At 41.1% G+C, this 26,609-nt stretch overlaps 1 protein-coding gene and 1 long non-coding RNA gene across 8 annotated transcripts in view; one reads left to right on the forward strand and one right to left on the reverse strand.

Annotated features, from left to right (window-relative positions):
- The window catches only part of chd9 (chromodomain helicase DNA binding protein 9), a 52,263-nt gene that overhangs the window by 13,827 nt on the left and 11,827 nt on the right, over window positions 1-26,609 (reverse strand). For 5 of the 7 annotated variants that reach the window (XM_057025778.1, XM_057025777.1, XM_057025776.1 and 2 more), the window contains exons 3-18: window positions 18,253-18,668; window positions 10,782-10,890; window positions 8,926-9,069; window positions 8,334-8,402; window positions 8,195-8,250; window positions 7,313-7,430; window positions 6,891-6,977; window positions 6,476-6,613; window positions 5,477-5,598; window positions 4,471-4,714; window positions 2,815-2,991; window positions 2,481-2,624; window positions 1,990-2,245; window positions 1,656-1,866; window positions 877-1,072; window positions 593-775 (exon numbers count right to left, since the gene is read on the reverse strand). In XM_057025778.1, the coding sequence (XP_056881758.1) occupies window positions 593-775; window positions 877-1,072; window positions 1,656-1,866; window positions 1,990-2,245; window positions 2,481-2,624; window positions 2,815-2,991; window positions 4,471-4,714; window positions 5,477-5,598; window positions 6,476-6,613; window positions 6,891-6,977; window positions 7,313-7,430; window positions 8,195-8,250; window positions 8,334-8,402; window positions 8,926-9,069; window positions 10,782-10,890; window positions 18,253-18,668 (2,670 nt within the window). Of the gene's footprint in view, window positions 1-592; window positions 776-876; window positions 1,073-1,655; window positions 1,867-1,989; window positions 2,246-2,480; window positions 2,625-2,814; window positions 2,992-4,470; window positions 4,715-5,476; window positions 5,599-6,475; window positions 6,614-6,890; window positions 6,978-7,312; window positions 7,431-8,194; window positions 8,251-8,333; window positions 8,403-8,925; window positions 9,070-10,781; window positions 10,891-18,252; window positions 18,669-20,450; window positions 20,666-26,609 lie in introns of those variants that run through there. The other 2 variants (XM_057025780.1, XM_057025779.1) reach the window with 2 other exon arrangements.
- LOC130521912 (uncharacterized) lies at window positions 22,801-24,841 on the forward strand. The gene is made up of 2 exons (XR_008949489.1): window positions 22,801-22,918; window positions 24,004-24,841. It is a non-coding gene; the product is annotated as an uncharacterized LOC130521912 (long non-coding RNA).

A 26,609-nucleotide genomic window follows, 5' to 3' on the forward strand; every position in this document is an offset into this window, starting at 1 on the left:
ATAAAAATAAAAATAAAAATATATATATATATCTCACAGGCCATTTATTGAATAGTAGCTGTTTAACAATAGCAGATGTTTAATATGCAAATCTGCATTCTGTCAGAACAGATGTGGGAGCTCCTCATAGCTCAATCGCAGATAATTTTCAGACGATGGCGATGGCAGATATATTGTACAGCCACCTACACACAGCACACATTTTTGACACACTCCTTCCCAGCGAGATTATGCTAATAGTTAGCGATGCGCTCCCAGTTTTGAGAGTTGAAAGCAGTTCATTTTTAGTTGAGTTGCCAGTTTTGGGCTGGATCAGTTACAAATTGATTACATTGGCTTATTTGTCTCTTTCTTGGCACATACAGCTGAAAGGTCCTGTATTTAATTTTCTTTTCAATTCATTATACCACAAAGATAAGAGCAGCATTTCACATAAATAAATTTACAATTAAACTTATTTGGAAATTTCCAAGTAAATATCCAAGTAATAAATGTATTTTAAAAAAGGTCAGGAGATACCTGAACTGAAAAAGTTTGATTGATGGCTTAAATATTTGAATGACAATTTCAATTAGACATTTGGTGGACTCACCCCTCCCCCTGGACCTCCTCCCAGGCTGTTATCTCGACCGCTCATACTCTGCAACACAGCCTTGTCCAGGCCAAGCTTGAGGCTTGCACGGTCAAACATTTCTCGCTCGTATGAGTTCCTGGTGATTAGACGATACACTTTCACTGCCTTGTTCTGACCGATCCGGTGGCAGCGAGCCTGGGCCTGTGAGGAGAGGAAATATGAGTATGGACTGGAGGACAAGAGTTTCTGCAGCACATCTGTAGATCTTGACCTCAATCATTTTGATCATAATGTGTGTTTACCTGCAGGTCGTTTTGTGGGTTCCAGTCAGAGTCAAAGATGATGCATGTGTCTGCTGCTGTAAGATTGATACCCAGACCACCAGCTCTGGTACACAGGAGGAAAACAAAGCGCTCCGAGTCGGGTTTACTAAAACGGTCTATGGCCGCCTGGCGCAGGTTTCCACGCACACGTCCATCTATCCGCTCATACAAGTACCTATAGATGGGGGAAGACCCAAATTAAAATCATAAATGCTTTTCTAACACACTTGGAAATTCCACCGAAAGCTTCTCTGTAAGAACTGGTTATGCTTATGTTCTTTCCCATCCCCTCCTACCACCTGACCCCTGCCCCTGTCACTGGGTAATCCACTTCCAAGCCTAACAAAACCTCTTGCTTGTTTAATGTGGCAGATGCCTCGAGGCATCTGTAACCTGCTGCGGAACCCTTTCATAGGTCTGTGCTCTCTAATATCTCACACAATTATAATGCTTTGTGGTTTGCTTTAGCTGCTGTGGGGAAAGGGGACTCGAACCACAGACTATCGTGACAAAAAAGTAATGCAAGTAGTTAAAGTAGTCAAGCAGTCGAAAACAACAGCAAATAAGATAACAAAAACCAAATATCCAGTTATTTCAGAGAACCCATAAGGATATTTTTAAATTCATTGTTGTCTATTCCAGTAATTTAGGTGCTTTTTTTTTTTTGGACTTTCATACAATACACAAAACAATGGGTTTTGAAATGTGTGATGGTGCAATGATGTCTGTTTATCAAAAGAACTTCCTCTGAAGGTTACCTTCTCTGAATGAGGTAGTCTTCTAAGATGTCCAGGCAGCGCACCATTTGGGAGAAGATGAGAACTTTGTGACCTCCAGCCTTCATCTTAGGTAGCAGCTTATCAATAAGGACCAGCTTGCCAGCAGACTGTACCATAGCCTGCAGGTGAAAGTCAACTGCAGCTGGATTGTACACTTCTCTAAAATCCTCCAGGATTTTCTCTTCTGCTCCTGCAAGACAACAATGACAGACATGGTGAGCAAGGCCGTTTTTTTTCCCCATGAAGAAATGTGTCTTGTTTTTAATATCACAACTACACCTCCTAATGATTTTATTTTATTTTGTGGTGATACCTTTGATGAGGTAGGGGTGGTTGCAGCATTTTCTTAACTCCATCATGGTGTTGACAAGGTTCGGCATATTTGCCTGGCCAGCTCCTTTGGCCAGAAAAGAAAAGTTCTTCTCTAAGATGGCACGGTAGTATTTCTTTTGAATGTTAGTGAGCTCAACCTCAATGATTGTTTCCTCTTTGGGAGCCAACTTCTTTTCCACATCCTCTTTTAATCGACGCAGCATCATTGGCTTCAGGATACCCTGAAGCTTCTGAACCTGAAGGCCAAAGCAAAAGGAATCAGATCACAGTTCACAGTTTATTCTGTGGATTTACAAGCTGAGCTTGTACTGTAAACATGAAATTACATTTTCTAAGACAAATTCCCTCTTAATCCTGCTAGATGTGACGAAATGACGAGAGAAGCTTACCACAAGAAGATGCTAAAGAAAATCGGCCTTTTTGTGTGAAATTCAGTGCTTTTGTGTACTGATAGTGTAGCTCCATGCTCACCTGCTCCTCAGTTTTAAGGTCTCCAAATTCTTGCATGAAAGTGTTTTCTGAGGGAAAGCGTGCCGGCTCTAGAAAATGCAGCAAGCTGAAGAGCTCCTCCACTGTGTTCTGGAGAGGAGTACCTGTAAGCAGGACCTTGTGTTCCTAAAGGGATGAATGAAAATTCAAAGATTTCTATGGCATTCAGTAATAATAATACATAATAGTAATATATTTTATTACACAGCATATTGCGAAGGGTAAACAACACCATCTTATTTTACCTTAAATATAATGATTTTCAAAAAGCAAATAATACATTTTAAGTTTCATCTTTATGATTTACAATACATACCAGGTTCATGAGCTTGAAGCCTTCTAGCAGCTTACAGTTTTTGTTCTTTAGGCGATGGGCTTCATCAATGACAACACAGCGCCACTCTATGGCGTTAAGTTCAGGACAGCCCCCCAGAATCATCTCAAACGTGGTGATAACAGCCTGGAATCTGTAAGCACTCCGCAACACACGGCCCTTAGGGAAAAAAATAAATGGAAATTTTATAAGAAATCATTATTTGTTTACTTATTATTAGAAATAGTGGAATACAAGAAATATTTCAATGCAAAAATATTAACTGATCAGAGTACCACTTCAAGACACTTTTTCAAGTAATATGGGAAACGTCTGGATGACAGACAAATCATATTTCTTAGTCGACAGACTAGCCATGGTATAACGAGTACCGGTAGTATACCCATAGTAGCTTGTTATGCAATTTTGTTTGTTTGTTTGTCTGTCTGGGGAAGCTTTGGTCCGCCTCTTCATTTGTATTGCCTTGACAACCATCCTCAGTCCCCTCTTCCCGCAGCCAACCCAGGCAGCAGCCTGCCATAGAGTCGGTCTCTCTGATATGCCTGAGCAGCAATGACAGCGAGTTCCCCTCAGAGGCTGCTATGACATCACAGGCTGCCAGGGAGACAGAATGGTGGTGGAGCTGCTCTGTTCTGCTTTTGAACGCACACTGTAATTCCTCCATCGTTTTGTCTGAACACCGGGAACTTTTAGCGGCCAGTTGTGACAGATCACATGGCCTCACCAAACACAGGAAGCCTTTATCTATACAAGGCACACAAACTACCCAAATCCCCAATTACTGTTAAGAACTTGCCCTTTGGTTGATGTTATATGCAGCTGGACGTTCATAAAGATCCATTAATGTGATAATTTAATTTAATTTACCGGTAACCACTATATTTTATCAACAGCTTACAACTTAACCAAATGATGAAAAGATATATAAATTAGTCAATTTGTCTCTTTTAGATGTTTTCTTTCAATCATGGAACAGCCGTCTACATTCATAATGTTTAATCTGAAACAGTAAACTTGCATTGGGTGCAGAGCCCTAAGTATCTCAAAGCACTCCGTTTGGATCTCCACTGGACTGTTAGGCAACAAGCTGAGTGATCTTAATTAACCCGTCCCCCCGCCCATATTTGTTGCAACTGTCTGGACCACCATGTATGTACCACCTGAAAACCATGGTCACGCTAAGCCATCCTCACGTCTTCCACCAGAAGACGTGGGCAGTGAAAAGGCCTTCTGTGGGCGGTGCAAAGACCATCTGTGGGCGGTGCTCACAGTGGCTCGGCAGTCAAACCGGCCATTCAGAGCAGAGCTGTGAAACTGGTGTGTTTAGAGTCTGACTGTGCTTAAGCCTCCATTTTTTGTTTCAACCAAAGCACATTACCAAAAGCACAAGATGTCCCCTTCGAATTTAAATGATGGAGACACACATGACTGGTTAAAATAAGGAATTGCTTCTTAATAAGCTACAAAGCCTTTCCTTTAAAAAAACAAAAATATTGCAAGATTGTATGTCATGTAGACGTGTCTGCTTTGTAACTGACATTTACAGAAGAACATATGTGAATGAATAAAAAGTATTCTTTGACTTTTACAATAAAATTACTTTTTGCCCGATTAAATAACAACCACCACAATGTTTACCTGTGAATCCCTGAAATACATCTCATACTGTTGAAGCATCTGCCTGCTGACCATGCTTCCATGGTACACAATGGCATTGAGATAGGTCCAAGTACGAAATTCCCGCTCCCAGTTGGCAATGGTGGAAAGGGGGGCAATAATGAGGAATGGTCCTTTGATGCCCATACGATAAATTTCTTCTAGGAATGTGATGGACTGAATGGTCTTTCCCAGGCCCATCTCATCTGCCAGGATGCAGTTTCGTCTAGGGTTAGACAAAAAAAAAATAATGCAAAATGGGTCCGCTAAATAATGCAGATTTAAAAATCAGTAACCCATATGTGGAGAGGAAAAAGCATAATGAAGTGTTTAGCGCCACACGCATGCATCTTTGGTTGGATATTCTCTGCAATAATGACAAGGGAGAAAAATATATATTATCAGAAATTACAACAGAGCAGAAGATGAAATACAACAATACAGTTACTTCAGTTGTTTTGCTGTACTCTGGCAAACCACTTATTCAGCTGTCCAGTGGGTGGTGGTATTATGTCTTGATACTAATTGTAATGTGCAGATATTCCCATTGGCCTCTTAAGCAGCTCTCCACAGTGCTTTTCAAGAACATCTCTGGGTTTAGAGTACACAGATTCTGCATGCTCACATATGAAGACAATTCCCAGAGTTAATATAAGTATACTGACACAGTGTGCTCTGGTTGTAAAGCACACAAGTTTACTAGGATCAAAACTGAAGATTTTTTTCCCCAGGCATGTTCAGCTTGGCTCTTTGCCAAATAAATATAATGAATACACACAGACAGGCAAAGTGATTGTTCTTGGTCTGAAATACAGCTGTGATTAATTCAATACATAATCCATCTTTGGGTTTTCCAAAGCTTTTTCCTGCAGACGATGGTGAAGGCAAAAAACTAAAGACTTTCATTTTGGCCAGGCAAATTTAATATACACTTCACATCATCAAATCTACAGCAAGGTGAAGCATAAATTCATTATCTAGAACTGACCTGTTGTACCAGTTAAAGAGAAGCCAGTTGACACCTTCCAACTGGTAGTCCCTGAGGGTGTTGCCATTCCTGTATTCCCTCGAATGTTCCATTTTCTTCCACAGATTGGTGGCAGGTCGCTCCTAATGAATACATTTTGATTTCAGTTAGAGGTAAAAACATTTCTGGGTAATTCAACCATTTCCCATATGATCATTATCAGAACATTCAGCAATTACATAAATTTTGAAAGTGGAACAGTTGCAATCACACACCAGACACACTAGTGAAATACTAGTAAGGAGACAGACATAGAAGTTTATTTGTTAAACTAATTTTTGTCTGAAAGTAAAGCGTGGGATAGTTCAAAATGATTCAAATGATCAGTCTGTAGGAGATCAGGCTGAGACTGAGGTGCCAGGACACTTTCAGAGCACTGCTGAGGTACCCTTGAGCAAGGTGTCGAACCCCCAAATGCTCACATTGGGCCCTGCGATGAGGTGGTGACTTATTCAGGAGTTTTCCCTGTATTTGCCACTATACAGCTGGGATAGACTCCAGTACCGTCCCCACCACCCCAAATGGGATGAAGCAGTCAAGAAAAAGAGGGTGAGCGACTGCTCTTAGCATTTTGGGGAATTTTTTTACTCTGTTTTTCTTCATTTGATCTCACTGCGTGATCTCCCAGTTTTTGAGGTTTTGGTAAAAATCATACCATGGCGTCAATGATTTGTCATAACTCTCTTGATGCTTTCAGTTGTGGGATTTTTTTTTTTTTTTTTTTTTTTAAATGTGTGGTGTCTCACAGGTGTATTTTGTTTCATTATCATTGTCGACATGATGACGTTCTGCTTATGCAGTCATAGTGAAAAACCTGTTTGCACCTTGTCAAAAAAGTCAGGTTTTCTTATCTTGAACCGATTCATACCTACTCTATGCAATGCACTGCATAAAAGTGACAGAAGAAAAATATATGCGGAGTTACAGAGCGACAGAGGAAACTCTGCATGTGTAGCTCACCATTCTGCGTGAGTCGGGCTTGACTGCCTGCAGCTGCTCAAACTCCTCAATTTTATTTAGATCTACATCATCCTTTAGCTCCCAGGTGCTGTCCTCGTACGGCAAGGAACACCACTTCACCAGGTAATAGACCACCTCCTGCAACAGGCAGAGGAGAATTAACACTGTAAAAGACGAAAGCAAGGCCAAGCTCTGTTTTTATAATATTGACAAAAGCTGCTAGCAAGCCTATTAGGATGGCCTTGGGCACTTCAGACATACAAAGACATCACTAGTGTGCAAAAAAATACACTTGCAGCACCCACAGAATGGGGAAAAAAAGGAAAGAAAAAGGGTTCCGCCGCATAAGACACAAATTAAATATACACAGATCCTACTGTGATATAATTAAGAAATGAAAAAGGATTTATTTTACCTCTCCTGTGTCTTTGTCCTCGCAATATGACACCTCCAGCACTCTGTCTACCTCTACATAGTCAGGGTTAAAGGGCTCTTCTTCCATCTGAAAGACGACAGGAATGACAAGAGGAATAAATTCAAAAGACTTTGAGTGAATGAACCCAAGTACCCACTCACCATCTGGAAACAGAGATCAGCTGCACCACATTAAAGACTGAGCAAGTAAAAATAATTCAAATATATGCAGACAGATGTGCCTGCCCACACAAGCAACAAACAAAATAAAGTAAATCAAGGATTTGAAAACAATATTGACATGTTTGAGGCAGAACCTCAAACACAACACATCATGAAAATGCTCACCTGCTCACACAAAATGCTCAACTGTGTTCAAAATATACCACTAAAGAGTGTGCACGGACAACCAAATTGTCTTACATCTGCAAAGAGGAGAGCCCTCTGTGCTTGTTTCATCTTGAAACGTTTGATCTTCTGCTGAATTCTCTTGTCCTTCTCCAGCTGTTGCTCCGTGGCCCACTCACAGTGGAGGTATGAGCTGAAACACACAGAATAAAATTAAATGAGGAACCTGGATAAGAAAAATGCTTGAAATAACATAAAAGTGTCAGCACTAACTGCATGCTGATTTAAAGGTTACTCATTCATTGGTTACATTTCTTAAATATAATTTAGGTGCAAAAGAGACCTAATCACAAAAATCACCATTAGAAATTGGCTGGACCACTGTTGAAAACATCTCTCTGGTATTAAGAAATGTAAATGTACTAGTGTAGGGAGGAAGGCATTACCACACAACAGTGGCTCAAGAACTGTATAAAAGACAACATAAAGCTGGTCATGGTCAGAAGGGCGAGTACTCACACCCCAGGCAAGCTTCTCTAATGCTATAATTGACTCTGGCTCTGTTTATATATATATATATATAGCAGAGGTTTAGATGGGGTCTCTCTACTTATTTAACTTTGAGGCTCTCCTAAAATGGAGCATGTTTTTTTGCATTTAATTAATAAAAAGCACAGATCTCGACATAACAGTATTTGTGCCAGAGTGTTGAAATGATAGATAAATAAAAAAATGGTAGAATAGAGATAAGATGAATAGAACAGCAATTCTTCAGTGGAGAAGCAGCATAAAATTGATTGCACACAGTTTAAATCTAAGAAGGGTTCACAACTGGTGACGAAGCATGTGACCCGGGAGATGGTGTGAAAAGCTATCTGAAATAATCAGGCTTGATTTCTATAGTTACTAGTTACTATAGTTAATAGTTACTATAGTTAATAGTTACTTAGCACTTACTAGTTTTTGTACTTTACAAAGAACTCCTCGATTTCAATCAGCACTCCTGGAGACACCTGCAATACAAGACAAGATTAACTTGAAACGTTCACCTCTTAGCTACAGCTGTTTACATGACAATCATTTTTATAATAATTACCTCCTTCTTGACGATACGAGATGACATGATTTTGTCGACAACAGCAGCATCTTCTTCAGTCGGGTTTTCCTAGAAATGAATATCTATTTTAGTGCTACTGTCAAAGAAAAAAACCTATGATTGTGTTTAAATATTCAACCTGTCTTGCAGGCTCTTAATGGATGGATAATTTAAAAAAAATCTGAGTATAAAGGTGTTGATTTAGCTACTTCAGCTGAAGTATGAGCAACCTGATTTGACCAAATGAAACCACAGAAAAAACTTGAAACAAAACCAAATGTGTTTAAGATTTTAAAATAGCTGTGAGGAAGAACATTACTAGTTTTTTTTCCAGATATCACGTCTGTTATTTTGCAGCTGGACTGTGAAAAAGCATATTTCTGGCATCTACAAGAAAGCAAGGCTTTTGGGCAACTACGAGTATAGGAACAGCAGCTGAACAAGGAATGTAATTTGATTCTTCTTGCACAAAATGTTTTTTTCACTTTGCAGCCTAAAAAGCGCGCCTCTTTGTAATGGTTGCTCATTTAAATAACTGTTTATGAAAGGTTTTTTCTAATCAGGCTACATCAGTGTTGGCAGAAATACTCACAACAAACAGTTGATGACCTGACCCCTTGGATGCTGCGTTGGTTTTCTTAGCTTTGACAATAACCTTGACTTCATCATCTGACAACCTGGCCTCCAATTCTTCAGCATATTTCTTTCTCTTCACCTGGCGATTTGATCGTCTTTTCTGGGAAAACAAGATGGATGACGCATGTTCACAAAAATATTCCGCTCACGTGCAGTCCTTCATTCATCATAAGCATTTCATTTGAGAAAAGGGAGAGAGGGATTTTTTAGAGCTTCTGTAAAACTCTGGTGGTTGAAAAATAAGGATTGAAGTAAGCAAAATCTGCCTCTTCTTAATTTTTCCTAAGGTTTTGTCCTTATCCAATGTAAGCAGACCCATCCTAATACTAATGGGTGGTTAATTAGTAATAAATGCCACTGTGCCAAAGTTAATTAGGTACTCAATGTAAGATCCCCATGGAGAAACAGCCTGACATCCCAAAGCCCAAGCTGACCAGGAGCTGGAAATTCAAACCTGCCACATGCCATGACAACCCTGAGGTTGCCATACTGATTCTTCCACAAGATCAACCTAAATGAGCCATCAACAGACTGCTTTAATTAAAACCACAGGCGTTATTTAATGAGTGCAATTATATCATGAGCAATCGTTTGGTGGAGATGAAATAATTAGAACGAGAGGGAGTGAAGCAGAGGAGACTTGGTCAGTTCACGGATCTTCATTCTTACATGATGATCTTATGTGTACACATACCAGCCCAACAATCAACCATCGGTCCTACCAACAGTCGACTTTTCACTACTCTGATGGGTCGTCTAAATGGAGCAAGTTAGTCAGGGAACCCCACAAAAATGGTGAATTACGTATATACGTATGTTTTTTGCCCTGCACTTAATCAACACTGATGGAACATTTTCAATGTTAATGCTATATTAATTGTACATGTGCTTGTTTTTCCATTTTCACCCACAGAATTGGAGCAAAAAGCTGAATTCCTGCACAATGCCATCAAATTTTGTTTCATGTGACAATTTGTGGTTTTTCTGATTTCTTTAAATCAATATTTTTTTTAAGACTATGTTAAAACAATAATTAACTTGCATTTTAATTAATCTATTGAGTAATGAGTGTGGAAGAAATGCAAAAGACCTCTCAGAAAAGGGCAAATTAATAAAGATGACTCGAATACGTCGTGGTAACATTTTTACTGAGATGGAAATTCCACCATGAAGTGACTTATTGTTGTAATATTTCATGGCCATTTTGATGATGTCGTCATCATCTACGCAGATATGAATGTGTATTTGAGATAACCGCCCACTGCATGACCTCCACGTGAACCACATTCAATCCTGGCAGTCTCAAACCAAAGCAGTGAAGCCTTCCTACAGAAGTAATGGAACAGTCAGGCCAAGGACACCTCTTCACTCTTCACTCTTTCCTTTGTCCCAGATAGTGGAGAGAATTCTAATTCTTACAACTGAAGTAGCGATTCAATGTTTAGGAATCACATTTTCATCCAGCTCCAAGTGCTTTAGAGTGTCAGTGACACTATTACCAGTAAGTAATACTGGAATACTACAATCATGACGGATTTTGTATTCTGTGACAATATGTACAGGACATCTAACCAGGTACTGCCCATATAATGGCTAATGAGAACAAATCAATTAGCAGTTGAATTGTTCAGTCTATTATGTAGTAGAACAGTGCTAGTTAGCTTCCAGCCCTCTGTCACACACTTTTGAAACCTGAACATGGACATGGAGAGAGAACAGATTTTCCTGTAATCTGCTCTTTTCAGCTCTGTGGAACAATAAATGATGTTGGATGAATAGTCTGGAAGATAACCAGAATGCCTGAATACTTACAGAATCGACATCTTTGGAAGAATGTCGAGGGGGTGGATCATCATCAGATTCCTCCTCTGAAGACTCTGGCTTTCGTTTTTTCTTCTTTCCAATCTTGATGACAATTTTTCTGGGAGACAGATAACAATACTATAAGTAGAGGGAATAAAAAACACTCCTGGTGAATGGCAAAAGTTTTTAACATTGTGGTTGTTCCTGTGCATTTTGCTCCGACATATAAATGGTCTTTAATCTTCTTCAAACGTGAACAGCAACAACCACGTTGAAGCAGCGTTCATCACTCACTGTGTTTTTACTAATAACAAACGATCTAAAATAAAACTCACAATGGCAAAAATAACTTCAATGTGAATCACTGTATCAAACACTAGACTACTTATAATACAGAATTGCATTTACTGTTCAGATATAAGCATTAGAAGCACCAGGAGAGTTTAAATACATGTTTTATGTATAACACATGGTAATTAGATCCTCTGCTTTTGCCAACACTCTCAAATTCATAAATGGTATCTCTAAGGAAATTATTTATGGTTCACATTCAGATCCATTCGGAAGGTTGGGTCAAAAGAAGGCACCAGGAAGGGATCTTTTATCCGTCTAACAATTCCAATTATCATCTCTTGGTCCAGAATCAAGAATTGATGACTTCATGACTTCTAGTCTGACCAGATGGATGGAGTCATAAATTTAAACATTTACCTAATTTTTAAGTGCAAACCAGGATAGATGCACAAAATTGAACTTTGTACAATTAATGTTAATGTGAGGATTAGATTTTTTGTTTTCCTTAAATCAATTAGACAGGGAAGGACTGGGTATAATGAACACTGAACTTTAAATACTCAGTGAAAACTATTTATTTTGAAATTCCTGCCCTTTTAACCACAGTAGTTATTCTCCTGGAGCCTAAACAACCTTAAAAATTGGAAGAACTGGCAGGAAGTGCTTTTGCATCTAATCATGCTTATAACAGAGAATAATATTTAAATAGAGAAAGGATTATGATAAATTACTCGGTGTTTTGCTAAAACTAGCCGTGGATGTAGAGCAACATTATTTAATCCTAATTTTGTGAGCATTCTTCCCTTTAAACGACCATTAGTAGTTTGCATTTGCAGATTCCCACCCCAGCCTAATGCAGTGAGGCAGCCTGCTGAGGTGTAATCATATCAGCAGCGCAGACAGGAGCGGATTGCACAAGCAGCCACTTCCCACAAGCACTTCATCCGCTTTCTTCTGCACAGTAGCATATTATTTCTCTGACCTTTTACCATATATTCTCTTACCTTATATGGAGACAATTTGTATCTTGCACCTCTCTTCATCTATCATCTATCAAAAGATACAGGCACCATATTTCTGGTGTTGTTTAATGGTGATAGAATAGATAAATAGATAATAACACAGCTATCATACTAAAGCAAGATGGAATCTTCTGTCTGTCAGCAATACACGCACTAAATTTTAAAATATATGCACTGATGCATTTTAAACTAAATTGTACATGAGAGTTTAAGCAAAACAAATTAACAGTATTGCTGTACTTTTATGTGTATTGGTGGTTTTGACATTTCTACAATCCCAGTTTGTTTGCAATAAATTCAAACAGCAGGAATTACGGCAGCAGTCAGTTAACACTCTTCCGATGGCTAAACTGATCTGTGCAGTAAAGGAAATGCAGTCGGAGACAGCCCATTATAATAGCTCTACAGAAATATTCCTACCCTCTCTGAATGATATTACATTTCACAAATCCTCATGACAATGACACTTTATCGTTGCCACGCAACCTGCCCTTTGGAGTGTATCTGGCTTGGAGGTGGGGATTATAATGGCGACATCATTTCCTGTGAAAGCCAGCACCTGCATGCGTCCACAGCTGGTATGACCGAGTTCAAATATGCCATGTCACAGTGACAACCTTCAAAGAAAAAGTAATCCTAGCGATATGCGGAAGAATGTAAAAACACACGCAGCTGAACAGAAGAAAACAATTTTCTTTCTCAGCAATAAGCTGTATGAGGCCTTACAGTGTCGGTGAATAACAGTGTCAGATTACCAGGCAGCAGCTAACATCATATAACAGGACTAAAGCTTCAGGATGAACCTAATATAGGAAAACCTTAGCTGTGAAACAAAATACTGGCGACCAACGGTAGCAGCCCTTTGGTGTTCTCATGTACAGAACATGAAGGACTTTATATCAGGAACATGAAAAATTAGGGACTTCATTTGACGAGGAATACGCATTATAATATTTGGGTTGTTATCTAATGCACCTATCTTGGATTCAATTTTAAAATTCCCAGAAACCATTTAAAGGCTCATTGTTAACGATGATAGTGTACAACAATAAACTGTTTTTATATTTAACACATTTTTGGCCAATTTTAGGGCAACTCAAACTACACACCTCAAGGTCTTGAGACCACCATTTTATTAGCAGTACAAATCACTTAAAAACCTACCCAGGGCTGATTGCAGTGCCTTTAGTTTGACCTACAACACTGGAAGAAATCCAGAAGTTCGGCTTCAAACAATGTCCAGAGTACAACAAATAACAGGTATTTAATGCACTCCTGCATTGGGAAACTATTTTTTATTGAGAAATATTAAAGGCAGGGCAAGGAAGGAATCAAACAAGTATTTGTCTTTTGGAAATTGAGCTAACAATTAACATAATTTAATATCCATTTTTGTCAACATAATTAACATGTATCGCATTGCATTTAACAGTGTCCTAATGTGGACAGGACACGTGTCTGGTATGATAAACTTGACTAGGCATTAATAAAAACTAGCAAATCTTTTTAAAATCCCCATATTTAGCAGTGTGGGTTGATTTTACATTTCTACACTCTAATTCTTTCCACTTGAACGATGATGATTACAGCGATGTTTATTATTGATGAAGAAAAAACTGACTGTCAATCCTGAATGTCTAATCAGAAACCTAACTGCTCCCCTGATCTGATGTTACAGGTTGATCACTGATGACAATAGTGAATTATGGCTTCGCCTTTAAGCCAGGCGAGATTTGTGTTGTTCGTTGTGCCAAATCCTCCATCTCCTGTCCCCCTCGAGTTGTCCTGGCCCACTTGGCTTCCTGCCACTGGGTGTGTGTAAATATGATAGTACTTTGCCGACCAAAACCGTGCTGGCACTGTGGCATCGGAAGCCACAGCATCTTCTTCACTAGCTGCGTTTCAGAGATTTTCAAATCTGTTTTACTCCGAGTATGTGCATGTGTTTCTCCACCAGAGCAGCTGACCGTGACCATTTCTGGTTCTTGTCAGGAAATCCCTCGTTTATGTGAATAAGGCGCAATAATCTCAGTGCCACCCAGCACATGGCCGGAAACAGCAGTAGCAGCACCACCAAGGCCCCTCAAAGACAAATAATATATCAGCACAGCCCACACAGCCATACTGGGGATTCCGGCTTTATTCAGCACACAAATATCTGCACATAGACGGCAACCCGAAGTCACATTTCTAAGTCATACACAAGCATGAGAACACACTTACCTAGCATGCAAGGGATTAACTGAGGAAATCATCAATTAAAAAACAGACAGTAGAGCTTTTGCTTTGCCTCAAAAATGGGAGGAAAGCGATTAGACAGCTTGGAGCAAAGCACTGAAATCCGAACGCAGCTACATACTGTATACAGTAGATTTAAACCTCCATTTTCTATCATGTAATTGATCTCATGAACACCATTTTGTTTGATATTTTCCTCCTACCCTGCTGCTTTGTAATCACATCAGCGTGTGCCTGCTAAAGGAAATCGTTACATGCGTGGCTTGGAGCATGCCCACAGAACAAATTTATAGAAAATAGGGAAATGTAACTAGGGGAAATCAGTAAAAATGTTTTTAAATGGTGCGAGCCACATGGGGCTTTCTTCAGATCTTTATATAACGCGATTGTTCACAAAGCAAGCTGTCGAGAGTAGCAAAGTCCAGCCGGCAAGAAGAATGATCTGGTCTGAACCAGTTAAATGTAAAGGTAGGACAGGTTTTGATATGTTATGCACACACCACAGTGGATTTCAGAGAAAACAATGAAGTCCATATGCCTGCTGAATTTAAATAAACAATAAGGGGGGAAAGTGAATGAATAATTTAGTTTTTGCTGAATTTTGTCAGTTAACACGGTCTTTTGTGTACATATTAATACACGGCCTCCTACCATGTGTGTTTTCAAAGGGATTCAACTCAGTCTTGAAATGGAATAAATGTTAGATGAACAGTGACTATCCATTTTATACAAGAGTCTATGAAGCCGAGCAGCTGTGCAGGGGGTGCTGCACTGTGTTACATGGCAGCTTTCCAGTGTCTCCTTGAACATACAATATCCTCTTCTTGGTATTTTACTGCTATGCTTTGGTTATATAAAGTACCTTGTGAGTTCAGGTGTGCAGATCTTTGTGGTATAATGCTCAGTGCGTAACATAACATTTACAAAATCCACTTATTACCAGTTTCTGTTGCACAGGGTTCAGCGAGACCTTATGTTACAAAAGCAATATAACAAAAACTCTGTCTCTGGATTTATCCCTTGATTAAAGAAGACCAGAGAGTTTGCACTGTATAACAAATACATAAATCCAAATCCAGTCGATGTAGGCCCGCTGAGATCCTCAGAAGAGAAAGAGGCTCTGGTAATGATTTTAGCAGAAGGTTAGTACCTCTGTAGCTGAAATCCATTAATATTTGATAGGGAGATACAGGGTGGTGCCCGTCTGTGAACAGGAGCGTCCTTGGACTTTGACTCTGTCAGTGAAGCTCGGCTTCATGTACTCAGATAACAGCTATCAGACACAACATCTTTACCGTCTAGCTCACGTGCCAGTTTTCCCCATATGTGGTGGTACAAGCCTGCTATAGCAGGTTACAGAGGCAAGTCCAAATGATTCTTTACTTTACTTTGGCGTTACTACAGATGTTTGATGATGTTTTTACAGCAACAGCAAGTTTTTGTAAAGCCTACTTAATTAAGTACAGTGGTTCATTCATCATTAGGGTTTCATTTAAAAACTTCCTTAAAAGGGATAACTATAGCTGACTGGTTCCATTCGTTCCATTAGTAAGACCCAACTGAGTCAGTGAGACTTTCCACTGCAGTTGCTCCTCAGATATAGTCATCAAGACGCATTTCGTGTTGCTTCCGAAAGCCGCAAGACTGTAAAAGAAACACCCACGCGTGTACCGGTACTACCTGTATTTTTTTCCCCCACATTTCAAGGACAAAAACCTAGAAAGTATATGCCAAAGCTAGTTATTTACCATTGCCACATTTCAAAGGGTTGTGAAAGTAGGGAGGCCAGGAATGAGCCATGGTGCAGAACCCTATGTTATGTCAACATAAAGTTCTTATCATTGTGGCACTGGAATACACAACATGGACATCAGCTGAAAATCAACTAGTACCAGAATTTACCCAGCAGAGCAGAGCGAGATCCTGTGAGTAATCCTTTCAGAGAAACTATGATGCACATCTATGTGAAGGAAACCAACCAAAAGCCTCTCTTTGGGTTGATTGATAGACCTTCCAAGAAGAAAATTGCACTGGTGTTGTCCTACTTTCAACAGGAAAGAAAAACCAGCATAAATTATAAAGGGGGAAACCCATGCTGAATTTCTGAAGCGTAAAACAAGAGGGACATACGTCAAAAGCCATGACTAAACAGTGTGTTCGGGGTAAAAAAAATAATGAAATGTAGATCTAAATGTATTAAAATTAACTCACTCCCTTCTAGTAAAGTATTAAACAATTATTTTTAAAAACCTCTTGAACATTTCTCAGCAGCAGTAACTGACTTTGGGTATTCAAAATGATGGGAACGCATGTTGTAATGAACATTAAGACAATTTTAGCTTCCTTGTGCTGTACAAACCCCTATCTGGAGCTTTTCCTGTATGTAGGCCAAGTATGGTTACACAGCTCATTAGCTGGGAACAAGGACCAGCACAATCATTGGCACATTTAAAATAACCACAGAAGCTTTTGGATTTGACGCAGTATAGACAATAGTATTGACAACTTGAATCTAATAAAGAGAGTGGGTACAGTCCAACCTCCCCTTGACTGCAAAATAACAAACTCTCAAAGTTTGATCTCATGATAAAAATGAGCATTGAGCCAGTTATCATCACTGCTGCAGAGTCAGTGATGTGAAACTATCAGTCATTCCATCAAACGTAAATCTGACAGGTAGGAGTGGCTCCCAGAGCCCAGAGGCTGTCTAGTGTGGGTCCACCCAGCTAAAGGCGAAAGAAGCCGTTTCCCCACCATCTGCATAGCCACGTCTCTCTCGTTATCACGTACCCGTATCACGTAAAGCTTGTGGCTCCGGCTTTTCAGTCTGTCCACCTCATCTCATTTTTAATCAACACAGCTGACAGGCTGACAGTAAAGACCATTATCAGTTACTCTTTCCACAATTAAAACAAGAATCTTTCCGAGTGGCTATTTAAATTAAATTACTGCTTTTCAGGCCCAAGTCTTTCCAGCTATCTGGTCTTTACACACCCATAATCCTGCACAAGGCTTCATTTCCATGAAGCAGTGCAGTTAAGTTTGGTACGAGCCGTAAAGTGGGGGATGGGAGCCAGGTGCAGCGTATACATCAGCACTACTTTCATTGCACGGTGCCTCGTGCTCTCAACATGCAAATGCAGCCTTTGTTTGCTCCTCCCATGTCTTTCCCAATGACTGCCTCTGGTTTCTTATGGTGTGCAGTATATGTTGTTGAACTTTGAGCCTCCATCTGAGCAACCAAAATCAGAAAATGTCCACTATTAAAACAATGTCCCAGCAAAATACAGTGCTAGTCTCGCAGCTAGGTTCCTTTCAAAGCCAGAGGAAACGCCAACCTCAGGTGTCAAGACAGAAAAACACACATATTTACTGCACCTGTGACTGACACAATCACTAATAAAACAGTTGATAGGGTAAAACACATTTTCAGTTCCCATCCAATAAAATTAAACCTAGATTGTCTAGAAGGACAAATAGAATGTATCTGTGATATACCCTCAGCAAATAACCTTTTAAAAATACCAGTCTGTGGTATCTTATTTTCCTTCCATCCTGCAGGATTAATGGAATAAGTGTAATTTATCCATTAATCAGACACCCAACTTAAATTAATTAATGAACCAAACTCTTGTCATGTTGTGCATGGACACCTTTTATCACTGATCTTCCAGTCACTGTAATACGAATAACCAAGATTAGCCCTGTGACACGGCAACTATTGGAATACTGCTACATTATTAATTTAAATGAATAATTAATTCTCAACTGAAAATAACAGTGTCTGTTAAGTGTCTTGAGTTAAAGAAATTCTTCAGGTTCAAACTGACCCCGACAAGGGGGTGATCTAAGCTCTGCTGCCTGGATTACTTCAGCTAAATGCATTTTACTGGTTTAAGGACCTGCATTAATGACTGAGTACATACCCGATCTTGGCCTTCTGCTTTGGCTTGGAGGAAGGTACAATACAGGCTTTCCTGCAGGCCTTCTCTTTGAGTCGTGCTTTTCCGTTTCCTTTGTGCTCGCGGTCACGATGTGCCCTAAACTGTGAAGAAGAGCTTGGGAAGCTCTCCGGACTCATAACTCTGGGAATGTTCTTCTCTCCACGCTGCCGAGCCTTTGCAATAGCCTCTGATATTATCCTGTTTGCCTTCTCCTGCTTGTCCTGCAAATCTGGCTCCATCTGATGATGTGTCCTTCGTGGTGTCTTTTTCTCCGAGGAGGAGCTGGAAGATGATGAAGATGACGAAGAGGAGGATGACGAAGATGATGATGAGCTGCTCTTCATTGGGGGACTGAGGACCCGTACCTGGCCACTGGGACCATTCGCATTCTTTCGGGGCTAAAGGATAGGGTTAAAGGAACAATAATTAATACAAAGCACTCTCATTAAAGCAAATACGATGTAATGTTAATACAGTCAAAACTCACAAATAACAGTGCTATTTCCATTTGTTACTACTTAAGTACTAGGTCATTGAAGAATTAACTTATGTAGGTAGCCCTTAATGAGTCATACAATTCAAAACTTCATGCCATTTCATGTGAAATGGTAGCAGAATGCAGTGTTCAAATGAGAAACAGGCGTCATTTAAAAAAATAAAATAAATAAATAAATACATATATAATCAAAAAGATTGAAAAAGACCGCACGAGGTAACACCATACCGTGTGCTTATGGTAAATAATAATACGTCTGTAGAAAGTGTGTCAGAAAAACACTGCATGTTGCAGTTTCTGTCTCAGCGGCAGCACTAGCAGCAGTGGCAGCAGCAGCAGGTGAGGGGTGGACCCAGCGCTCTGCATGCTGCACCTGCAGACCCTCTGTCTGCCGGTGGAGCTGGCCGGTGTTTCCCCGAGCACATGGAGCTGGAAGACCGTGTGCAATGAAAACTCAAAACCTCGGAGAAATAAAATGGTTTCAAACGCGCACAACGCAAAAGTAGTGTAAACACTGGCCCAAAGTAGCAGGTTACAGTCCAGCAGACATAAATAAACCAAACTGACTGATACATGATAATATCTGAATAATAGATGGTGTGACAGGGGTTATGCCGAGACTAGCACCTTGCAGTCAGACAAGCTCAGCAGAGAGGGAACTAATAAATGGATGACCTAATCTAAAAATATATTTCATACGCGTATATAAACCAGGCCGAGCTGGTTGCTTTTTTTTTTTTTTTTCCACACTGCTAGCTAAATAAAGAGAATTAGCTTGAACCTTGCCAACAAAGTGGGGGAAGGGAATAGAATAACTAGGGATTCATTTGGTATGAACAGGGGGAGAAACATTCTCTCTCTCTCTCTCTCTCTCTCACACACACACACACACACACACACACACACACACACTCACACACACGCACAAGAGCTGCATTATGATTTTCACGTGCTCAGAGCTGCTGAGGCTATTAGGGAGAAATTGAATGGATCATGCTGGAATGTTCATATTCAAGTTAATGACAAAAAAGGTGGGGGGTGTAGAGGTTCAAAGTAATTATTCATAGCCAAAGAACCCCCAAGAAAAAGAAAAAATACAAATGCAGGCTAACATATGAGTGAAGGACAGAGAGAGAGAGATAAGATAAATATGCAGCAAAACTGAGAGCGCTGCAGCTGTGTAATACATCTATAAATAACTGAAATTACTGCCTGCCAGCACTGCAGTGATTTCAATCTCTTTAACGACGAGCAGTTTCACAAAAACGGTGAGGACTGGTACAGCTCGTGAAAACAAGAGCACTCGGACCGGACAGGCGAGCTTGCCCCCTTCACTTCCACATGTACTGAGGTGACTGACAGCTTCAACACATGGAGGACACGCATACACCTATACATATCCGGCACAGTAGATAAACACGGGGCAGTTCGTGGACATGAATTCGGAGGACGATGGGAATAGATGATTGTTATGAGCAGAGCGTGGGGGTGGGGAGAAAGACTAAGCCTTGATAAGGTCTCAGGCAGCAAAGTGAATGAGTACAGAGGAAAGGAAAATAAAGCAGCAATGAGTTCAAGATGGCGGCAGTGCAGCATGAGCCAGTAGCAGAGAAGGTTGTTCAGTTCCTGCCAGCCCCACCTCCTCCCCCTACCTTGTCCCTCCTCCCTTCCACGGCTCACTTACCCTTCCTCTTGGCCTCTTCACTGTAGACATGGTGTTTTTTTTTTCTTCCTCTTTCCTCCCCCTCTTCAACCGGCTAACAAAAGCCTTGCCCTTTTGCCTTTTTTTTTTCTCCTGTCCCCACTGCTTGCTCACGCGTTCTCTTATGAACACACTCACTCTTTTGCCTTCAACAGTCGTTTTCTCTTACTCTTCCTGGAGCTGTGTGTCCCCCCCTCCCCTCCCTCACTCCTCGCTTGCCTCCCCTCCTCCCCGGTCAGTTTCTTCTCCTCGGGCAGACGACAGAGTGCTGGAGTCTTTCGTCTCCTCCTCCCCCAGCGGGCAGGGCTCAAGAGGAGTGCATGGGAGCTCTCTCTCCCTCACCCTGCTTGTGTCTTCACACGGTGATGAGGGAGCAGCTCTGTGGGCGGTAGAGGAGGTGCGTGGCAGTCCAGGAAGCACTCATTCTGCTGCTGTGTGCCTCTTCGGCGTTGTCCAGTCCATCCAAGTCTCTCTCTCTCTCTGTCAGTTGCCTTCTCGTGCCACCTATCTCCTCCCCTCTCATTGATTCCCCTTTCCGCCTGCTTTTCGTACACGCTCTCCCATCCGCTTTCCTCTTATTCCTTGTTCTTTTCTTCTTACCTCACCTTTTCAGCTTCTCCTTGCCTTCTTCACAAAGCCGGGATAAGGTACGTTAGTCCTTTTACTTACTCACAAAAAAGGCATTTGTGTTAGCTGGCTTGCTTGTTTGGTCAGTTGTTTTTTCCCTCCACTGTCTTTTGCCTCGTTCTCCCGGGCTGCCCTCTGTCCCTGGCAGGGGCGCTCGTTGAGAGCTCCAGACTCAGACAGGCAGAGCAGTGAAAAATGAAAGCACAAAGCAGCAAAATGCATCAGCATGAATATTAGAGATGTCGTTAAAACCCAGGCTCGTTCTCTCTCTCTCTCTCGCCCGCTCGCTCACTCACTCTCTTTCTCTCTCTCGCTCTCTCTCTCTTTGTAAGGAAGTAGGCCAGCAGATGGTGCTAGCAGTTATTACATTAACTTTCAGAACTTAACCCCCAAATTACTGGATTTCACCCAGACTGCTGAATGACTACTTTTGTGCTGTCGTGTCAAAGCCAGTTGTTGCCAGTTATTAGGCTGTGCCAGCAAAACGGTTAGAGATTCGAGATGTTAAAAATCTAGTCTTGAAAAACAAAGTAAAAAAAAGAGAAAAAACTAACAGGGATACAAATGCGCACATTAGGAAATAGCAGCGTAAAAGCTTCTATGAAGGTTTTTTCCTCCTTCACAAGCATAAACCCAATGATATAAAGCATTTCTGAGCTAACTATAACTTTAAAAATATGAATTATTGAATGTGCCAAAGCCTGACAGCCTTGTAAAGGGACTCCTGACATCATGAAATGGGAGCCATGTGCACCAGTGTGCACATGGTATTGGAGCTTTTGCAGAAACACATGGCTGGATAGCAGCCAGGTAGTGTGAGCTGGAGCACTGGGCAGGACTGAGCTCCTGACAGATAACCCAGCTTTAAACAGCATTATGTACTTTACATATTTTGCTGAAAAGGTTTTCATTTATTAATTTGCCATGCAATTGTACACATTAGTGCGAGTTGATTCAGGACAACTTTGGAATCATGTCTAGTACAAGTCAAAAATGTTCTAAAAATGCTCCTTGCGTAAAACCACCTTTATGTATTGACAATTGTAAAAAACATCAAATTTTTCATATATTTCAGACAAATGTATTAAAAGTGCCAGACTTAAACTTATACGAACACTGTCATAACGTTGTTCCAATAAAGGTTGCAGACTTCTAATGTTTTCTTATTCAGTTATGCCATTAAAATTTGAATATCTGTGTGGACTTCTACAGAAGATGCTTTTTTTATGGTGCATATTGTAAGATAACCTCAATAAAGTTTAAGGAACCAACTGCAACAGTGTGGACAGCCTCATTTAACTAGGATGTGTGTGTGTCTGAATCATCTGCTACTATTTTACAGAATTATATCATAGAGACATATACCATTCTGCACAAGTGGCTGCATTGCTCACACAAGCACATGAACAAGTGTCAGGCGCACTGGCAAGGTCACAGCTGGGCAAACTAACCAGTGTCTCAACATGGTTTGGGTTGGCACGACCACAAACCGGTTTAAAAATGGTCCCTAACAAAATAAGTAAACACTGTGTACACGGTCCACCCAACGATCACATTGACAGGATGGTGTCCATCAGTGGACCAAACTCTTCCGCATGAAGGTACAACAAGGACAAAAGTAAAATCATTAATACTCTACAGTTATCAGCTGAAAATCTCCAACCCGGCAGGAATCGAGAGAGGCGTCTTTCACAGAAAACGCAGCGAGTAGCATCTGAAACTGGCCTTCAATTCCTTCGTCCAGCCAGTTTAGGAGAGAATAACAGGGTCAACGGTATGACGCTGCTTCCATCAAGCACATGGCAGGGAGCCACAGCTCTGTGGTGAGTAAACAGTTAACATGCAAATAGATGCAGCTCTGTATGTCAGAGGGCGGGGCTTCCTTTAAAGGCCGATGAGCAAAGAAGAGGACGGGCAGGGGGTTGGGGAGGAGAGTGGGAGAGCTTGTTTGTGTGGAGAGGTAGGCTGCTGAGACACAGGTGGCTGACTCTGAACACTCGATTACTTCTCCATCAAAGCGACTGTATTTGTGCACCGCAGCTCTCGTTTCGTGCCTGTACCACAGCGAGAGTGTCACCATTAGACATATGAGAGCAGAGCACGGGCACGGCTGACGCTCCGGCGCTCGTTCAGGCGCTAATTCTAGCCGCTATCCTCATATGTGGGGATTAGAAAACACAGCCAAGAGGAATAAAACATTACACAACGCTAAGAACAACTTCATCCACGGTGCACAGAATGCCAAAAACGTGCTTTTCATGGTGCAATTGGTGAACATTTGCTTTGAGATTTACTGTTTAAACTACAAATCATTGTAATTTAATAATTACTGCGAATTACGCCGACGGTTATGAGTTATGTTACAATCCCATTGGGGGCAGCAGAGTTGATGAATAAAAAGAAACATGAAGGACAGTAATACAGTTGGACCTGGAGGAGCTAGTGATACCTTACCAGCCCAATAGGCCGCTCCGCTCTCAGAATGCTGGTCTACTTGTGGTTCCCTGAGTTTCTAGGAGTAGAATGGGGGGCCGAGCATTTAGCTACCAGGCCCCCCTGTTATGGAACCAGTTCCCTGTCCAGGTACGGGAGGCTGACTCCATCTATACTTTTAAGATCAGACTTAAAACCTTAAAACCTAGCTTATTATTGCTAATTCTGCAGTTCCAGTTACTATCATAGACAGACAAACTATCAGACTTAAGGGGTCGTCTAATCGTTAGGTCACATCTTAGCTGTGCTGTTATAGGCCAAGGCTGCCGGGGTGTGGAAACATGATCACCTGACAGGCCTCTGTCACCCCACTGGGTCATGGTTTCCTCTCCTCTCCTCTCCTAGTAGACTAGTTATGCTGATTCTTGTGTAGTTTTTCTGCTACCACCCCTACCCCTTCTGTATTCATTTACAGGTATCGCCGCTTTCGGAGCTGCATGATGACCTCCGGCCCTCTCCTCTCCTCCATTTTATCCTCTACCTGTCCTCCCCCCTCTCCTCTCTCTCTACCCAGCCGGCCATCAGCAGGAGGGTCCCCCTACATGAGCCTGGTCCTGCTCAAGGTTTCTTCCTGTTAAAGGGGAGTTTTTCCTTGCCACTGTCTGGGGTTAGGCCCTGGGATTCTGGAAAGCACCTTGAAACAATTTTGATTGTAAAAGACGCTAAATAAATAAATAAACAGTAACAATTACTGTAAAGCCAGCAGTTTACATTAATGATGGGTGAGTCTCAACATAGTGCCCTCTAGAGCAGCACAAAAGTACAGTATTTTTTTCATCCATATTTGCTCCTCTGTGACTAAGCCAAGCTTGCCACATTGAAATGGCAAAACTTATAATTATGATCATCTAACCACAAAATTCCACTGGATACTGTACTGAAGCGGAGACCGCAGATTTTGTTTGGTGTTGACTGACAGCTGTGGAGCGTATGATTCAACAGAATCCTCACAGAAATTTTGCACACTCTGCGATTCTTGCACAAGATAGCCTTCCCGTGTGTTTTTTGTGGGGTGCCAACCTGCTAGCGGAATGCTTTAAACAAGTGATGCCGTCGGTGGAAATACAAATGGAACAGATCTGGATTGGACAGACTTGCTGCGACACAGCGCAGTGCACTGCTAGCGTGTCCTGTGGAAATGAACCATTTCACAGTTCACAGTCAGACATCAACCATGAAACCACCTATCACAATAAATCGTTGCGCAGACATTCGCTTAATGCTTTAAAATAATAAAGCTTTACAAAAACGGCTATATTTGGCAAAATGTATGGAATCAGTTTCGCTGTTACCTTCGTTCAGATCACTATAGATTCTGGGATTGTGCAAATTATTCAAGTTTAATGATGGAATGATGGGAATGTTCAATGTGTGAGTGATGTTGGGATTGTGTGTTTCTATCTGAGACGATGGACAACAGCTCTATTTTAAGGTGTAAAAGGTCATATTCACTATGACAAACCGAAAATCTACACTTAGTTTTCACACACAGCGGCTTGATTTAATGACTTAAATTAATAATTCAACACATTTTTCAACATAACTATAATTTGTTTAGCCCATATACTCCACATTTATCAACAACAGGGCACTCAAATGATTTAAAATACTATTTAGATTACCGTAATCAGGATAGCTGGAGAGCAATCAAGATTAATCTCAACTCAAAATAGCATCATTAGTGTTTAGATGGTTCCTTTCTTGTGTCTGAGGAAGAAATTAGTTGGTGGGAACAGAGGGGAAATCACACTTTAACAGATGTGTTAATGAGACAACATCTGATTAAATCTTATTCCCCGTCTCCTCACACCTCACATCTTTGATCTTGGGGTGCTTTTGCTCATGCAAAGTCTGCCTTTCATTCCTGTCCGTCTTCCTCTTGCAGTGTGCCGATTCTCTCCTGGTCAATACTCAATGGCCGTTTGTAGTTACATCTGGTCTGGTCACTGCTTTTTGTTGCTCTGGGTCAGCTCACCATCTCAGGCCAGCTCTGGGTCAGCTCACCATCTCAGGCCAGCTCTGGGTCAGCTCACCATCTCAGGCCAGCTCTGGGTCATGTCATGTATGCTGGCATTTCTTGTAATCACACCACTAAACTGCTAAACTGGACCCAAGTGTTCCATCCATTTAATACCACCGCAGTCTGAACAGGGACACCCAAACTTCCCTCTCCCCGAGTGACCATGTCACACGGCTGGCCTGGGAGAAGTTCAAGGAGGCCGTGGAAGAATACCGGTCGGGCTCAAAGTAATTTTTAGGAGGGCAACCAAAGTGATTTCCTCAAAAAAAATGTTTTGCCATAACCCGAAACAATCGAGCCAGCTAGAGTTACTCTTATATTTTTCAATGCTGCCTCCATGCTGTTGCCCATTGGCTACAACACATTGCCCAAAATCAACATCAAAACTTATGATTTGATCAGAACACAGAAAGAAGTTACAGTCCAAGAAAGCTCCTCGTGGCTGTTGTGGTAGATTTCTAGATCTCACCCGTTTACAGAGGGATTTCTGTCATTGCTTTAATGCCATTAAGTTCAAGCACATTTCAGTAGTTTTATGCTCAAATTAAAGACAACCGGTTGCATTTTTACCACGTGGCCTCTGGCGCATGTCGCCGAGATGAATATGCTTCAAATCATTCACTGTATCACATTAAAGTTTCGAGCAACGTGCAAATTACATTTATTTACCGTCATAAATGCCTCAGCTGAATGAGACATTAGTGAAAATGCAGTGACAATTCAGCAGAGTCTGCCTAGCAGATGGAGAGGTCTGAGAAACGTCAACATTGCTTTCAGCTAGGACATCTGCTCTTCCTGCATCTTTGTGTCAACTTGAGGGCAGTCGCTCAGCAAGATTTAAGACTTTACTTAAGGGTACTTGAGCATTATTACGGTAGGTAAAAGCAAAATCCCTCAACCCACAGGAGGACACCCTCCATGACTTGAACCTGCGTTCCTCCAGTTCATGTAGTGGGAAAACCTTTCCAGCTCACCCAGGTTACTGGTTTGAAGGTACTCAT

Source organism: Takifugu flavidus, chromosome 2 (assembly GCF_003711565.1).
Source record: "Takifugu flavidus isolate HTHZ2018 chromosome 2, ASM371156v2, whole genome shotgun sequence".
NCBI lineage: Eukaryota > Metazoa > Chordata > Actinopteri > Tetraodontiformes > Tetraodontidae > Takifugu > Takifugu flavidus.